The 12,536-nt window shown below is 44.9% G+C and overlaps 1 protein-coding gene across 1 annotated transcript; it reads right to left on the reverse strand.

Moving 5' to 3' along the window:
* Window positions 1-5,121: 5,121 nt before the first annotated feature.
* LOC146679275 (uncharacterized) lies at window positions 5,122-6,902 on the reverse strand. The gene has a single exon (XM_085412994.1). It carries the CDS (start codon window positions 6,502-6,504, stop codon window positions 5,803-5,805), a length of 702 nt encoding a protein of 233 aa, XP_085269120.1. The 5' UTR covers window positions 6,505-6,902; the 3' UTR covers window positions 5,122-5,802.
* Between the last annotated feature and the right edge of the window lie 5,634 nt (window positions 6,903-12,536).

The raw sequence follows: 12,536 nt of genomic DNA on the forward strand, positions 1-12,536 counted from the left end.
ACCTGTCATCCACCCATTCACACACACATTCACACACTGGTGATGGCAGCTACATTGTAGCCACAGCCACCCTGGGGCGCACTGACAGAGGCGAGGCTGCCGGACACTGGCGCCACCGGCCCCTCTGACCACCACCAGTAGGCAACGGGTGAAGTGTCTTGCCCAAGGACACAACGACCGAGACTGTCCAAGCCGGGGCTCAAACCGGCAACCTTCCGATTACAAGGCGAACTCCCAACTCTCGAGCCACGATCGCCCCAGTAAAGGAATGTAAAGGATGAATGCACATATTAATTGACAGCACTGTCTGAGATGAAAGGAGAAGCATTGTTTTATTTGAGTAAGTTTTAATTTTGTTTCGATTTGACCAATGGAACAACACTGATATGTACAACATGTTAGCCCTGTGATACACTGGCAAAATGATTGGTACATGTTAAATTAAAGATTAGAGATGGACCGATCCGATATTACGTATCGGTATCGGTCCGATACTGACCTAAATTACTGGATCGGATATCGGAGAAAAATAAAAAATGTAATCCGATCCATTAAATATCACGAAAGCACCTCACAAAACTTGCAACACGCCGTAACTCACCTCAGAACGTTAGCAGTCGGAGCAGTATGCATCACGTGATAGAGCGGCTGTGGCATGCCGGACCTGTCGGTGGTCTGGATAGCATGTGGAGCTTCGCTAGCAACCTGGCATTTCATCTCCGACAAAGTTATCCCGAGAGAAGTAAAGCAAGTGTGTAAGTCCATCTCTGAATGTTTGTAAAGCATTCCCACGTTAAGCTTAACAAGCGACTGCCTCTCGCTCTCCGGCTGCTACTTCAATCGTGAAACTGATCAGCTGATCGGCTTTTCTGTCGCGACTCCGTCTCTCTTGTTTGTTTTTGGCCCACTTTGCAAAGAGGAGACCAGCGGCTGAACAACAGCAGAACGTTTAAGCTTGATAAGCTGTTGTTAGAATTTATTTAATATTTCTTTCTACACCAGGATCTTTTTCTACGCAGCTGACGGCTGTAACTGTGCAGGGGCGGATCTAGCAAAGTTTAGCCAGGGGGGCCGATAGGGCATGAACAGGGAAAAGGGGGCACAAAGACAGACTTTTCTTTCTTATTCTCATTTAAAATGTCGAGCTTTTAATAAATAATTATCTGACACCCAAAGTTTTAATTTGATGTAAAATGAATAGAAGTCAATTACTGTATATAGTGACTATTAAGTCTAATATATATACCCTAGTAAGCTATAGTACTTTTTACTTTGGGAAGGTACCATCTGTGCAGTCTGCAATTTTGTTGAAGAAAGATGTTGAATCTATTTAATATTTCTTGAAAAATAATTGATTTCTGTGCATTTTTTTTCACACTGCATCAAATTAAAGTTGATTACGTCGATTAAGCATCATGAGGTGGAGTGTGAGGGGTGGTTCTCTATTTTTTATTTATTTATGTTGTTGCTGGGAGTTGGAACCCTGTTAGTTAGGTTGCTTAATATTTACACTAAGTACTCTTTAAAATACCAGAATAGGGAGGATGGTGTAGGTTTAAGTTTATTAGATTGATCAGTATTGCTGAACTATGAAATATTTTTTTTGTATACAGGTATAACAGAATAGCTTTAGTGTAGTTGTTGTTTTAAACTTGAGTATGAACTTGCAGACTTGCAAAATGCAGCAAGATATTTTAAAAAACAGTTTTGTTGATTAAAAAACACTATATCGGATTCATATCGGTATCGGCAGATATCCAAATTTATGATATCGGTATCGGTATCGGACATAAAAAAGTGGTATCGTGCCATCTCTATTAAAGATATGGTTATACTGTTTTCACTGACAACATTCAAAATTATTGGTATCCCTTTGTACCAAAAGGGTGCCAATTAATGCAAATTCATTAGTCATCAATCAAACTGTGCATATTTAATAGACATTAAAGTTATGTGAAGTATCATTCTTCTTCTGCACATACAGGCAGAGTAAAAGTTATATCTTAAGAAAAATTCAGTTTTAAAGAGACTGGATTCAAAGTGATTACTACACAACTCCCTCCCACTCACTTTGCACACAGTCTAACTTAACACTTATGGGACATTTTTGACAAGGGTTTGACAGTGGCCTCTAGCATCATCAAAAAACAGGTGAGGCAACAAAAGAAATCTGAGGATAGAGTGTTGTATTTTTCAGTAGACCAAAGTGGAGATTTACTGCAAGCCAAATTAAATACTTTGCTGGTCATCTTCACACCAGAAATACTGAATTGTCAATTCAACTATTCAGCTATGCTGAATAAGTGCAATTCTGCCAGACTGGTGAAACATACAAGTTTCCTTTGCATCATCAGTAAAGAGCTTTTCCACATAAATATCTTTTACTGGATTCTTGTACTGAGTCCAGAGTGCAAAGTCATTGTAGCATGGGTAAGCAAGCGTGTTACTTAAACACATTAACTGAGCAGCGAGTGGGTTTAGGGAGCGTTGTTAAGTAGCCTGACAGCCTTACAGAAAGAGACTGTTCTTGTGCCATGAAGGGTTGGTTCTGATGGACCGCAGCCTCCTGCCAGATTTGAGTGTCACAAACAGTTTGTGTTTATGATGTGAAGGGTGGACACCAATCTTTCTCTCCCATCTCAGTTTGTTGGCAGTGTATAGTCTCCAATGGTCATGGGGGCTGGTTTCAACCTGAAGTCCACTATCATCTCCACTGTTTAGGCTGCATTACACTCCAAGTTGTTGTCACTGCACCAGGTCACCAGGATTTGAATCTCTTTCCCATAGGCAGACTCATCTCCACCTCAGATGCGTCTAATGAGGGTGGTGTCATCTGCAATCTTAAAGAGTTTGACTGACTAATGATTGGACGTGCAACTGTTTGTGCACAGGAAGAAGAGCAGAGGAGAAAGTACTGTATATCGGCCTGAGGGGAACCTGTGCTGATGCATTGAAAGACCAAGACATGGCTGCCCGTCTCACATGTTGCCTCCTGTCAGACATGAAGTCAGTAATCCACCCACAGGTAAAAGCAGCACATTCAGCTGTCCTGCAGCAGAGCCTCAGCCTGGTATAACTTCCTGCAGAGTACAGATGGTGGAGGATGAAGTGCAGTGCCATGTTAACCGCATTGCCTACTGACCTTTTGGCTCTGTGGGTAAACGACATGGGGTCCAGGAGGGGATCAGTGATAGATACATACATATATATATTTAGGCTTCTGGGGGGGTTTATTTCAAGGTAAAGTCTTTGTTGTGTGCTAAGCATGAGTTATAAACTTCGTAAATGGGTATCATTTAGACAGAGGTGCATATATTGAAGCTTATACAGACTTGCTGTGGGATATTTGTGCACCACTGTATCCTGAGTACCTTGTGAAAGGGCTTTCTCCAAAGCAGAATTGGGTACTACCAAAAAGAGAAACCGATGGAATTCTACAGAGGCCCATGAGTGCCATAATGAATCGCCTGATACATCAATAAATGATTGATTAAATGTACCATTAATTAAACCTTTTTAGCCTAAAATAAAACAATTAAGATAAGAGATAAGACTTTATTGATCCCACAACGGGGAAATTTTTGCGTCACCTCAGCTCAGGTACAGCTATATGAAGGAAATACAAAAATACAATTAAGTACAATCAATGAAAAAAAGTAAGATAATACACTATATACAATGGTAGCATACACAGTATGTGATTATGGATATGGTTGGAAATATGGAAGACATAAACTATATAGCTTGGAAGGTCATGGAAGGTCCATTATGCATGAAGTGGTGACCGTGGATGTTCACAGTGTCCAGTGACTTATGACATCGTGATTGAGGAGTTATAGAGTCTAACTGCTGTTGGGATGAATGATCTACGAAAGCGCTCCTTCCTGCAGCGAGGATGTTTCAGTCTCTGACTAAAGGAGCTGCTCAGCCCACTCACAGACTCATGCAGTGGGTGATGTGGGTTGTTCATGATGGATGTCAGCTTTACTAACATCCTCCCCTCACCAACCACCTCCACAGACTCCAGGGGACATCCCAGCACGGAGCCAGACCTCCGCACCAGTTTGTCAATCCTGCTCCTGTCCCTGTCCGCGCATCCCCTCCCCCAGCAGGCCACTGCATAGAAAAGGGCAGATGCTACCACAGTGTCATAGAATGTCCTTATCAGAGTCCTGCAGACTGCGAAGGACCTCAGTCTGCTCAGCAGGTGGAGTCGACTATGGCCCTTCTTATACAGGACATCTGTATTTGTAGTCCAGTCCAGTTTATTGTTGAGGTGATCATCGACTTCCTCCTGAGGTCTATGATCATCTCCTTTGTCTTGCCAGCGTTGATTTGGAGTACGTTGGTCTCACACCAGCCAACAAAGTCACTGATGACCCCCACTCATTCCCGTCTGATACGCATCCAATGATGGCTGTATCATCAGAGAACTTCTGTAGATGGCAATCATCTGAATTATAACAGAAGTCTGAAGTGTAAAGGCTGAACAGGAAAGGTGAGAGAACCGTGCCCTGTGGTGCCCCCGTGCTGCAGATTACCACCTCGGACACACAGTCATGGAGCCTCACATACTGTGGTCTGTTGGTAAGGTAGTCGATGGTCCATGCAGTCAGCTGTTTGCCTACTTCGGCTCCCTCCAGCTTCCCTCTCAGTAGTGCCGGTTGGATGGTGTTGAAAGCACTGGAGAAGTCAAAAAAATTATCCTCACAGTGCTCCCCGCCTGCTCTAGGTGAGAGAGGGATTGGTGTACCAGGTAGATGACAGCGTCATCCACCCCAATTCCAGAACGGTAGGCGAACTGCAGGGGTCCAACACTGAGCCCACCAGTGGCTGAAGGTGGTGCAGGATAAGATAAGATAAGATAACCTTTATTAGTCCCACACGTGGGAAATTTGTTTTGTCACAGCAGGAAGTGGACAGTGCAAAAGTTATGAGGCAAAAATTAGAATACAATAAGAATAAATACAGTACACAACTGTACAGAATAGAATAAAATAAAATACTATATACAGTAGAATAAAATAAAATAAATATACAATAAGATAAAAAATAGAATACAAATACAAATACTATATACAACTGAGTAAAAATACAACGATGACAGAAAGGATTATTGCACTTGGTATTATTGCACATGTATGGATGTGTGTGCTTGATCAGTTAAAGTCTTTATTATGGAGTCTGACAGCAGTGGGGAGGAAAGACCTGCGAAATCTCTCCGTCCCACACCGTGGGTGCCGCAGTCTCCCACTGAAGGAGCTGCTCAGTGCTGTCACAGTCTGCTGCATGATGATGAGCCTTTCCATGGTCTTCATCAGATGAGAAGTCAAGGCAACAGGCCTGAAGTGGTTGGGCTCCCTGGGGTGTGCGATTTTTGGCACCGGAACCACACAGGAAGTCTTCCACAGTTCAGGAACCCTCTCCAGGCTCAGGCTCAGGTTGAAGATGTACAGGGCCACCTGACAGAGCTGGTCTGCACAGTCCCTGAGCAGTCTGGAGCAGATTCCATCCGGACCTGCTGCCTTCCTTGCCTTCGTCCTCTTGAGCTGATTTCTCACCTGATCAGCTGTGAAGTAGATGTGAGGCTGGGCTGGAGTGGGGGGTGGGGCTCGCTTTGTTGTGGATAGATGTGTGGATAGGGGTGAAGCAGGGTTGTGGTGAGAGGAGAGCTCAGGTGACAATGGCATTGCACCCGGAGGGGGGGGGGCGGCAAATGGAGGGGGGGTTAATGGAACCTGGGGGGTGGGAGAGGTGATCAGTGGGCCATTGTCAAATCTGTTAAAAAACAGATTCAAGTCGTTAGCCCACCCCCGGCCAGCAGACACTGTGGCTCCTCCATTGTCCTGGAAGTGTCCAGAGATTCATGTTCCTCCAGACGTCTCTGACATTTTTCTGTTGGAGTTGGTTTTCCATCTTCCTCCTGAAGCACTCCTTGCCTTCTTGGATCTTGTATTTAAGATCCTTTTGGACTTTCTTAAGTTCCTCCTTGTCTCCCGACCAGAAAGCACTCTTCTTCTTGTTCAGCAGGGCCTTCAGTTCTGGGGTGACCCACGGTTTATTGTTTGAGAAACACTGTATCTTCTTGGTAGGCACAGTGTTCTCAACACAGAAATGAATGTAGTCCGCGATGCAGTGAATGAGGGCGTCGATGTCCTCACCATGAGGCTTGCAGAGTTCCTGCCAGTCTGTGCATTCAAAACAGTCTCTTAAGGCCTCAGTGCATTCCTCAGACCACACCTTTATTACCTTCTTCGTGGGGGAGTTCCTGTTCACCATAGGAGTGTAGGTGGGGTGGAGAAGGACCAGGTTGTGGTCTGAGTGGCCAAGCGGGGGGAGGGGTGATGCACTGTAAGCCTGCTTTGTGTTGGCAAACAACAGATCCAGGGTTTTGCTGTCCCTTGTATGGCAGTCAACGTACTGGGATAAGTTTGGGAGAGTGACAGATAGTGAGGCATGATTGAAGTCCCCAGAAATAATAATGAGGGACTGCGGATGTGCCATCTGTAGCTGAGACAGTGGAGTGAATGTACTCACAGGCTGCTGTAGCGTCGGCCGAGGGTGGGATGTAAACAGTCAGCACAATAACGTGTGAAAATTCCCTGGCCAGGTGGTATGGCCGGACGCTAACTGCCAACAGTTCAATGTCTTTGGTACAGCTCTGTTCCTTCACAGTGATGTGCCCTGGGTTACACTGCACAGAGACATGCCATCTTCAGAAGTTTTCTGATGACTCTGCGGTGGTTGGATGCATCAGCAGGGATGATGAGACAGAGTACCGGGCTGTGGTCGACTCCTTTGTCACGTGGTGTGAGCAGAATCATCTGCAGCTCAACGTGGCAAAGACCAAGGAACTGATCGTGGACTTCAGGAAGACCAGGAAACACTTGACCCCCGTTTCAATCCAGGGGGTCAGTGTTGACATTGTGGAGGACTATAAATACCTTGGAGTACACATTGACAATAAACTGGACTGGGCTAAAAACACCACAGCACTTTACAGGAAGGGCCAGAGTCGTCTCTATTTTTTGAGGCGACTGAGGTCCTTCAACATCTGCCAGAAAATGCTCAGGATTTTCTATGAGTCTGTTGTGGCCAGTGCGATCCTCTATGCTGTTGCATGCTGGGGGAGCAGGCTGAGGGTCGCAGATGCCAACAGACTTAATAAACTAATCCGTAAGGCCAGCAATGTTGTGGGGATGGAGCTGGACTCCCTCAAGGTGGTGTCGGAGAGGCGGATGCTGTCCAAGATAAAGACAATGTTGGATAACACCTCCCACCCACTCCATGACATGCTGGTCAGTCACAGGAGCACGTTCAGTGAGAGACTGAGATTACCGAAAAGCACCACTGAACGACACAGGAAATCATTCCTGCCTGTGGCTCCCTGTACAACGCATCCACTTAACACACTGTTTGCTGCTACAACTACACATGTTTCTTTTCCAACTATTTATTTATGAGTGACTTATGTATGTATGTATGTATATATATGTATATATTGTACTATTCTTAGTTAGTGTATTGTCTGTCTTGTCTTAATGTTGGTTTAAAATGGAGCACTGTAACAAAAAATAATTTCCCCCAGGGATCAATAAAGTATTCTGATTCTGATTCTGATTCTGATCTCTCATTGTTACATCTCTCAATCTCTCATTGACATACATTGCTAGTCCCCCACCTCTCCTCTTACCACTCTCCATTGCATCCCTGTCCGCTCTAACCAGTTGAAAGCCATCCAGAGTTATGACAGAGTCCAGTGTGTGGTCCGTGAGCCATGTCTCAGTGAACAGGAGGAGGCTGCTCTGCTTGTACTCCCACTGCAGTCTGGTTAGCGCAATTAGCTCTTCCATCTTGTTGGGTAAAGATCTTACATTACCCATGAGAATGGATGGAATGCTTGGTTTGTACCGTCTCCTTTCCTGGTACTTCACTCCAGCCCTGCGTCCCCTCCTCCAACGTCGTAATTCCTTCGGAAGCTTGGGTCGCTCCTCCGGGAGTACTTTCCTGTTGCCCAGTGCTAGCAGCTGCTCCCTACTGTAAACAATGGCTTGGCTTACAGATTCTCCAGAAGTGGGGGTAAAAAGTCCCAAAAAGAGTAGAAGACATACTACTACTCTTACGAAAATTTGTGGGTCCATGTCCCGTTGCACAACAAATAAAACACGACCAAGAGTGTCGAGTAAAAAAAGCTTAAAGCACAAGAAAAAACAGAAAGGAAAGGAAAAAGCTGGGAGCTGAGGAAACAGGCTGCCTACTGTGGCGCCATCTTGGATGGTTTTTTGCCATCCAATTCTGCCCAATCATATCTTTTATTTCATTATTTATTTCATTTCACAATAATATCCCAAATTGCACTTATATATATGTAAAAATGAGCTAAATTATTGCTAAAAAAGTACAATACATCACAAAGAAATTGAAAATCATTTGTTTTTATTTTTTTAACACATATTTTTCTAGGCATTACCTTGACCTCCAGTAACACTGAAAGGAGTCCTGAATACACATGTTAAACAAATATGTAGGACTTATTCCTGCCATTTGTACAATATGGCTATGTCCAAATTCATGGGCTGCATCCTCCTGAGGACCCGGCCTTCGCGGTCTACGTGGGCCGGGTCCTCAGAAGGTCGGGTAGGCCGGAAGTAAACGGCCGTGAAATTGGACGGTCTAGCCTTCTGATTAGCGTCACCGCTGTCTCGGTGGAGTTTAATAAACTCAGCCGTCTGCTCCTTGCTATCTAAAATATAACAGGACACTGGCGTAAATTCTCGACTGTCTCATACTTCTGTTTAATCAGTTTTCTGTTTGATGTTTAGTCAGCTGTGTAAAAACCAAGGAGGAACCCACCCGATGGATTAATAAAGTTTTATTTTATCTAATCTAATCTAATAACTTTAATCTCAGCCAAACCGATTTACTCACGAACAAACAAAACACTGAAAAAAGCCCAACAATAACATTTTTAGGTTGTCTAAGTGACTTATATATTACATTTAACCCGAGCAGCGAAAGTCCGCGGTGATCTGAAAATGATGTGCCGGGAGTTGTACCGTTCTCGGCCGCATCAGTAACCCTCGAGCTCCTGGCTAGCTATCGAGCTGGTGGGTAGCAGACGCCTCCGAAAACGTCGAAGCAGTTTTGCAAATATGCGATATCTTGATAAACCGAGCAGATATTTGATGTTTACACAACTACTTTCTTGCCTGAAAATATGTTAAAAGTTTATTTTGTGACCCAGAAAGATTAGTATGAGTACTTTTAAAACTTAGTAGCGGCCGCCATTGTTGGAAACTGGAGTTTGGCTGGGCCGCGCTATGAATTCTGGGATATGGTGGGCCACGAAGGACACACCCGACCCATCCTTCAAATTCGGGGAAAAGGAGGACGCATTTGTCCCTCCAAGACTGTTGGAACAACAAAAGTGATGGTTTGGTGTGGTATATGGGGTACAACGATAGTGGGTCCATTCTTCATCAATGGAAACCTCAAGGCCACTGGATATTTGAAATTGCTACAGGATGATGTGTTTCCCTCTTTATGCACTGAAGCTGGCACGTTCCCTGAGTTTTTCCAGCAAGATGGTGCACCACCACATTATGGGTGCCAGGTCCGAGCATTCCTAGATGAACAGTTTCCTGGAAAGTGGATTGGTCGTCGTGGGCCAGTTGAATGGCCCCCAAAGTCTCCCGATCTGACCCCCTTAGACTTTTATCTTTGGGGTCATCTGCAGGCAATTGTCTATGGTGTGAAGATACGAGATGTGCAGCACCTGAAACTACGGATACTGGATGCCTGTGCTGGCATTTCTCCTGCGGTGTTGCTATCAGTGTGTGAAGAGTGGGTGAAGAGGGTTGCATTGACAATCCAACACAATGGGCAGCACATTGAACACATTTTATAAGTGGTCAGAAACTTGTAAATAAGTCATGAAAGAATAAAGTTACATTGAAACCAAGAACACCATTGTTTTTCTTGTGACATTACCAATAAGTTTGATGTGTCACATGGCCCTCTTCCTATTGAAAAAACAAAAGTTGTATCCAAGATGGCCGACTTCTAAATAGCCACCATGGTCACCACCCATCTTGAGGAGTTTGCCCCCTCACATATACTAATGTGCCACAAACAGGACTTTAGTATCACCAACCATTCCCATGTTATTACGGTGTATCCATATAAATGGCCCACCCTGTAGTACCATAATAGAGTGCTTCACTGTCAGATTGCAGGTATTTGTGGTTCCAAGAGTATTTTAAAAATCTGGCTGTGAGGTCAGTTTCAAGACTGAAGAAGTGAAATGGATAAGTGATGAAATATTTTTCCAGCTGAAAACGTTACATCCAGATGAACAGAATCAACTTTCTGGAATTTCCTTACCTGAATGTGTCATGGTCCTGGGTCAGTGACCCAGTGTTTTTGGTTGGTGTACTTTTACTTTTGATAGTTTTATGTATTATGACTGTTGTGTGTTGGTTTCCCAGGGTTTAGTTGTGTTCCCTCTGTTTGGTGTCATCCCTGCCAGTGTATTCCTTTTGTGTAATAATAATAATGGATTGGATTTATATAGCGCTTTTCAAGGCACCCAAAGCGCTTTACAATACCACTATTCATTCATTCTCGCATTCACACACTGGTGGAGGCAAGCTACGGTTGTAGCCACAGCTGCCCTGGGGCAGACTGACAGAAGCGAGGCTGCCATATCGCGCCATCGGCCCCTCTGGCCAACACCAGTAGGCGGTAGGGTAAAGTGTCTTGCCCAAGGACACAACGACCAGGACAGAGAGCCCGGGGATCGAACCGGCGACCTTCAGGTTACAGATACGCTTCCCAACCCCCTGAGCCACGGTCGCCCCAGTGTAGTAAGGTCTCTGTGTTTAGTTCATGTTTCTTAGTCTGTGTCTTTGCATGTATGTGTTCCTGTTTTACTTTGAAGGTCCCTGTGTGATGTCAGTGCGTTCTGTTTACATTCCCCTGCCTCGTCAGCTGTGATGTCTCCCAGGTGCGTTCCCCTCCTGTTTCCCATCCCTTGATTCCTGGTGTGTGTATTTATAGTGTGTGTTACCTCGTCTTCATTGCTGGTTCATCTGCGTCTCTCCGTCCGTCATTCTATGTTCACTCGGTGCATCATTCTCTATGTTTCCCTGCATCTCCGTTTGTGTCTCAAGGTTTCTGGTTAGCTTTATTCTTAGTTTTTCCCAGTGTAGGTTCCTCACCTCAGTTGTGCCGCATCTTGGGTCCGTTAATAATCCACACGGTTTGCCCGGCTGACCGTGACAGTACGAACCAGCCACCATGGACCCAGCAGCACAGAAACCATCTGAGGAGCTCCGAGACAACATAATTTACAGTGTGGAGATTCTCCTCGGTCTATGGCTGGAAAACCCTCCAGAGTAGCTTCGCCGCGCAGTTGAGAGCTGGCTACAATGGCTCTTTTGCGGTCTTCCATGGCTATTGGAATTGCTTCCCCCGACCATGCAGGCCTTTCTCCAGTGTACTCCACACCTTTTCCAGGCTACTATTGCCTCACTGCCCGACCGGATGTGGTTTTGCCCAGCCCGTCGGTGCCGTCTGCGGGGAGGAAGCGACGTTCGCGCCGCCGGCATGTCACCCCACAGCCGGACGGTGGGACTTCTGAACTGTCGGCTGTGGTGAGTGAGAAGGACAATATGACTGCTTTGAACTGTGGTACTGTTTACTCGGGGGTTGCGTTTAGTATTGCAAACGACAAGATGAACTGCTTATCGCCTGCCCAGCTGCCTTTGGCTCAGCTAGCTGCCCAGCTGCCTTCGACTCAGTTAGCTGCCCAGCAGCCACCTTCAGCTCAGCTACCTCTCATCAATACATTTTGAGTTATTATTAATCTCTGGCTCCCTTCCACAGCATGTCTTTATCCTGTCTTCCTCCCCTCACCACTAACCTATCTTGGCAGACTGCTGCCCCTCCCTGAGCCTGGTTCTGCTTAAGGTTTCTTCCTGAAGTTTCCTTTTCACTGTGGCCAAATTGCTTGCTCATAGGGGGTCATATGATTGCTGGGGTTTTCTGTTTTCTCTGTATTATTGTAGGGTCTTTACATTACAATATAAAACACACCGAAGCAACTGTTGTTGTCATTTGGTGCTATATAAATGAAATTGAATTGAAATGAATTTGAATATTTGGAAGAATTTAAGTATCTCGTGGTCTTGTTCACGAGCGACGGGAGAAGGGAGCAGGAGATCGACAAACGGATTGGTGCTGCGGCTGCAGTGCTGCAGATGCTGTACCAGTCCGTCATGGTGAAGAGAGAGCCAAGTATAAAAGCGAAATATATATGATATAATAATCTCACAATAGTTTGGATTGTCTGTATTAGATTTATAGATAAAACTATTCTAAAAGGATTCCATTGTTAACACTTAAAACAACTATTGAGTGGAAAATTGATTGCTTAGTTCTATTTCCTCAAAGAAAGAAGATTCTTAATTCAAATCTGGAGCTTTTTGTGTGGCATGTGTATGGTTTTGCTTTGCTTACATGGATTTCCTCTCTCA

Source organism: Rhamphochromis longiceps, linkage group LG1 (genome assembly GCF_057381845.1).
Source record: "Rhamphochromis longiceps isolate RC_006_pf linkage group LG1, R_longiceps_female_GT1.1, whole genome shotgun sequence".
Lineage (NCBI taxonomy): Eukaryota > Metazoa > Chordata > Actinopteri > Cichliformes > Cichlidae > Rhamphochromis > Rhamphochromis longiceps.